The 5,202-nt window shown below is 44.3% G+C and overlaps 1 protein-coding gene across 1 annotated transcript; it reads left to right on the forward strand.

Annotated features, from left to right (window-relative positions):
* Nucleotides 1–245: 245 nt before the first annotated feature.
* Nucleotides 246–3,886, forward strand: LOC123072566 (disease resistance protein RPS2). Its single transcript, XM_044496143.1, has 3 exons — nt 246–585; nt 1,218–2,717; nt 3,468–3,886. Coding segments are annotated over exons 1-3 (1,536 nt in total). The 5' UTR covers nt 246–550; the 3' UTR covers nt 3,469–3,886.
* The last annotated feature ends 1,316 nt before the right edge of the window (nt 3,887–5,202 follow it).

The raw sequence follows: 5,202 nt of genomic DNA on the forward strand, positions 1-5,202 counted from the left end.
TTTTGCAAAAAAAATTGTAATGAACTTTTTTCGGTATTTTATGAGTTTTTGTGAACTTTTATGTTAAAGTTAGCAATCAACAATCTGAGCAGTGTTGTTCTATGCTCGTGGTAAAGGCCCACTAGCGATCGAGGGGATCGAGAGGACGCTCGGGCCGGCCCAGAAAGGGGGTGCGTGGGCGCTGCTTGAAGAGGAGGTCTCCCGCGGGACCGGCTTGTAAGTGACTAGTGAGTTAGGAGTTTGATTCAGCAGAGGGATCCGAGCCCGATCCCTTTCTCCCTAACCCTAAGGCCCTGTTTAGATTAGCGTTTCCGCTCGTTTTCTGGCCTAAACTTGTGACGAGGCGGCGGCGGCGGCGCGACCGCGCAAGGGCAGTGGCGAGGAGGAGGCGGCGCGACCGCGCGAGAACTTGCGGCGGCGGAGGTGCGAGGGCAGCCGGCCTCAACCAGCTTCCGCACGCCTCACCAAACATCCCCTCTACCCGCCCGTCAGTTCTCGGCGTCTTCCCCACACGTCGACCCAAGTCACGAGATCTGTTTCTCCACCACCAATGGCGGCACACGCTCCAGCGCCTGCCCCTGCGGGGTAAGTCATGTTCCTTACCCCTACTGCTGTACTCGTAGAAATGCGCCTGCTACCTGGTAGATTGTATGGGCTGCGTACATCTTTGGCTGCTGAAGAAGTTTCAGATTTGTTTATGGAGTCTGTTTAAAGTGCTGGTTGGTTGTAGTTGTATCAGGGTACTGAACCCGTGGTTTCCTTAATAGAAATCAGAGGGGGAGAGGGCTGTGTATGTCTTTGGCTGCTGAAGATGTTCTAATTTGTTTATGTAGTCTGTTTGAAATGCTGGTTGGTTGTAGTTCTATTAGTGTACTAGTATAAGCTTGTGGTTTCCATAATACAAAAGGAGAGGATGTGTCTGTCTTCGGTTGGAGAAGTTCAGATTTGTATACGGAGTCTGTTTGAAAATGATGATTGGTAGTCAGCTGTCTCTGGGCAACAGGGACAGGGATGCTTGATGTGTAAACCTAGCTGGAAGCCTCCATTTCTTTTCAGAGAGTTCCCCTGGCTTTTGTGTCATCCTGATATAGTCTAAAGAAATGATGGTTGGTAGTGGTGTATTACTGTACTTGAACTGTCATTTCTATAATAGAAGTTGGTAGCAGCTGCCAAACAAGCTAATTTTTTTTTTTTTGCATGTTTCTTCCTCCGTGCAGACCAACACCGGGACAATTGTTAGGAGCTGTCGTTAATCCACCTGTTGCTCTTGGTCTTCTTGTCGCTAATAAAATCTGGGATCCGCTTGCCGATTACATTGGATACCCCTGTGACCGCGAGCGTCGCATCGATGACCACAAACAAGCAGTGCTGAGGGTGATAGCGATGAAGGATGATTTTCTTCTTATAGGGCCATGTCCCCCATCTCTTCAGTCAAGGCACTGGATCAAATGTGTTGAACAATTGGAGAAGACATTTTCAGAAATCCAGGAAAAGTATCTCAGGGGCGGTTACTTCAACACATGCTCGTGTGCTAGAGAAGCCATCAAAGAAACGAAGCGGGCTGAAGAACTTGCAGGTCAGTACAAAGACCTCTGCATAGACATAAAAGCTAGACTACTCCCTGTCAATGTGTCACAGTGGGAAGATTTGTCCCTTGTTACTAATTCATACAAGGATTTGGTGATTAAGTTCATCAATGACACAAGTGGAAAGGCCAGGTTGCTGGGCATCTGGGGTATGGCGGGTATTGGAAAGTCTACTTTGTTGAGACAGGTTTCAAAGTCCCGCTCTGAGTTCATTTCTGACGGGGATGATTTGATTGTGTTAATTGTTGACACTGGTTCAGACTACTCAGTTGCTAAGGTGCAGAAGTGTCTGATTGGACTTCTAGGAGTAACAGTAGCAGCTGATGTTACTGAAGCTGGTGTTGCGCTGGCTATTTCTAACCGTCTCAGGGGGATGCGCTTTCTGGTCATGTTTGATGATCTTTCTGGTCCTATCAACCTTGCTCGAATTGGCATACCAGATGCCCCTCCAGCTAGTCTTAAATGCCAGAAAGTTGTGTTCACTACACAAAAACAAGCAGTCTGTGCGTCAATGGGTGCTGATGAAACCATACACATGGTTTGTCCAAGCGAGATAGAGGCAGAAAAACTGTTCAATCATGCCGTGGGAGCAGACATTCTGAAAGATAAAAGGATATCTTCCCTTTCTCAAGATGCGCAGGATGAGACTCAAGATGCGCAGCAACTACTCCATGTCCTTCAAATGGTTGCAATAAGAGGTTTATCAAAACTCAGAGAAGTTAATCTCAAAACCGTGGGTGTGAGCATCACATCAATCAGTATATCTGTCTGTCCTGCACTAATTGATTTGTCATGGATCAAGGATCTCATCAACCTTGAGCAACTTTCCGTCACTCAGTGCAGGATGTTAAACAAAATACTGTCTCTGGATGTAGTACAGCAAGACACAATCAGTATGCCAAAACTCAAGACTGTTCACCTAGAGGGATTGGAGGAGCTTACAGTCATAGCTGATTTAACCCTTAAATTGGATAATATTGTGCATTTTTCAGTGTTCTTGTGCAGCAAGTTAGTTGGCTTACCTGTGGTGGGCGAGCGCAAACCAAAAGTTATACTGGACTGCGATATAAGTTTCTCTGATAAAATTTTGCAAGATGGCAACGAGTCTCCTTACAGCATAAGAGTGGCTTGGTAAGATTTATTATGTTCTTTTCGCCCTTTACTGCTTTTTATTTTATTTGTGAGCACATGTGATATATAGTTTCTTGATAATATTAGAGTTCTGATAAATTTGGCATCTGGGCTTTTATATTTTGGTACCTCCTTTAATTTTGTCAAGTGATTGGTAGGCCCTCCTTGAGCTTCTGTATCTAGTTAAAATAAATTAGTTTTGTTTCTAGTTAAACGAGGTTTTAGATTGGAGAACCTCCCAAGAGATTAATACAGCATATAATATAGTTAACTCATCAGCTTGCACATATATCTCTGAAAAATGACTCCATGGTGCTTACAATTTAATACTATGACAAATGACATAAAAATTTACCAACTTCAAAAGGGAAATCTCCAACAACAGATGAATCTTCTGGTTGGTCTTCATCTGATGCTCTCTAGATACTCTGAGACAAAATAGTGCATTGCTTTTTCTGCTTTCGCGTTCCCTTTTTGTTGATGATATTCCATATCTGTTCTTTGTTGAGGGCAAATATTTGATTATTTAGTGTGGCCACTGGGATGTAGTTTAGTCTAATTATTTTTTTTGCCAGTTGTTCAACTGGAATGTTGTTTTTGTTTGTACCTAAATATGCATTGCTAGCACATGTACAAAAAGTTACCTAAACGAACAAATTGACTGATGCTATGTTCTGATTGCAGTTTATTCTAGCATTTTTCCGTGTTTGGTGCGGAAATGATATCTAAAAATTCTCTGTGCAATTGCAGATTAATCTCAATCTTCTGTCAGAAGTTTGAGGTTGCTTTGTTTCAGTAGCTGCCGAGTAGAATGTGAGCATGTGCCTTTTCTGGAGTTTGAGCTGGAGGAATTTGGCGGAGGGATGTTTTGTTTTGTTTTTACTGCGGTTCAAAGTGAATGAAGATGACAGAATATGTATGATATGACAGATGCGCTAGAGTGGTTTGTCTCTTAGACATGAAATGTTTTCCCCTGGTCAGGGTGAACAAAGTTGGCAAATGGTCAGGCGTTGAAACCTGATGTTTTTTTTTTGTTTACTTGCGTTTTGAGATGAAAACTTGATGGTTTGTATGACCAGCCACTTGTACTTGGGTAGTGCCCAATTACCTGCATGAAAAATGGTAGTACCGGAACTCCCCAACCTTTGGCAATGAAAGATTGCGGGCTATTTCTTGTCTATATAAGAACATTGTGCATGACTTGTTCTGGATTTTGTTTAGTTAAAGACTTGGAACAAAGGAATGTTGCCAGGTCATGGCAGTTGTTCCAAACCCCCCCTCTTGATGCTATATTGTAATATGCCGTTACACTACGTGAGAGAAAGAGTGTCAACCGTCTTAGGTGCTTTGATAAGAAAGGGAGTGGGTGTGTGTTTCCAGCCTGTGCACATAAAACTGTGTCCTGTACTTTTTTTCTTAAAGTGCAAAGTTGACAAAAACAACAATGGAACTGAACAAGTTGAGCAAAATGAACGAGCATTGAGCATTTGACAAACAAGTAGTACCTGCTTTTGCACCTGCACCTGCACCGGTTGATGTGGGTGAAAACAGAGCACTGATGCTTGTGCTGTAAGAAGAAGTAAAAAATGAGATGATGCTCCAGCAGAGCAGCAGATGATGAAGAAGACTGTTGCTCGCCAAGGTAAGCCTCCAGAAGAGCAAATCATTTCTTTTGTTTTGAAGTCTGCTCCCATGGAGGGAGTATAAAGGAAGTGCTCGCTCAGGTCGAAATTGAAATCCTTTTATAATTTCTCTCCGCGAGGCGTGAGACACCCATGGAGGATTTGGTGTCTGCTTCCCGGCGTCGGTTTCAGTGATACACGCATCGCCTCAGACGCTTGTGCCTGTCGACTCACACTCGCAGCACAGGGAATGTGTGGAATACGAGTAGAGGCCTATCTGAATCAAGATAGCTGCCACTCGCAAAAAAGAAAGAAAGAAAGAAAGAAAGAAAAAGAATCAAGATAACTGTGAAAGGGAAGGGAGAAAACAGGCTACGCATGGTGCCAGACACAGTGGAGTTTGTGTCTGCTGCCCTGCGTAAGTTTCAGTATCCACCCAGCCCACGCGTCGCCTCAGGGCCATTCGTGTCTGACGCGCGGCGCCAGTCAGTTTTGTATTCACACGGTCTGTAACTGAAGATAGATACTTGTAGGCTCTGGTATGTTACCAAGGATTTAAATCTCGACCTGGGCAAATTAAGCACACTTGTAACTCTATGTAAACTAAAGTTTCTGGCATGGTGAAAAATATTTTGGGAATCACCAACTGAAATGAAACTGAATCTTGAACAACAGCCCCGGAGCTTACAAGGACAAGAGGTTGACCAAGGAGAGCCTACGCATCGCTGCAGACATCGGCCCGCTCGGTGTCTGAAGCGGAGCGTCAGTTTCAGCGGTCGACAACCTCTACATTACGCATCGCTGCAGACACCGGGCGCTCAGTGTCTGATGCGGAGCGTCTGTCTGTTTGAGTGGGAGACGAT

Source organism: Triticum aestivum, chromosome 3B (genome assembly GCF_018294505.1).
Source record: "Triticum aestivum cultivar Chinese Spring chromosome 3B, IWGSC CS RefSeq v2.1, whole genome shotgun sequence".
Classification (NCBI taxonomy): Eukaryota; Viridiplantae; Streptophyta; class Magnoliopsida; order Poales; family Poaceae; genus Triticum; species Triticum aestivum.

Bases quoted from the DNA above. Each gene is read 5' to 3' on its own strand.
- LOC123072566 (XM_044496143.1), top strand. From the start codon at position 551: ATGGCGGCACACGCTCCAGCGCCTGCCCCTGCGGG. The intron at 586-1,217 runs GTAAGTCATGTT...TCCTCCGTGCAG, and splicing joins CCAGCGCCTGCCCCTGCGGG to ACCAACACCGGGACAATTGT.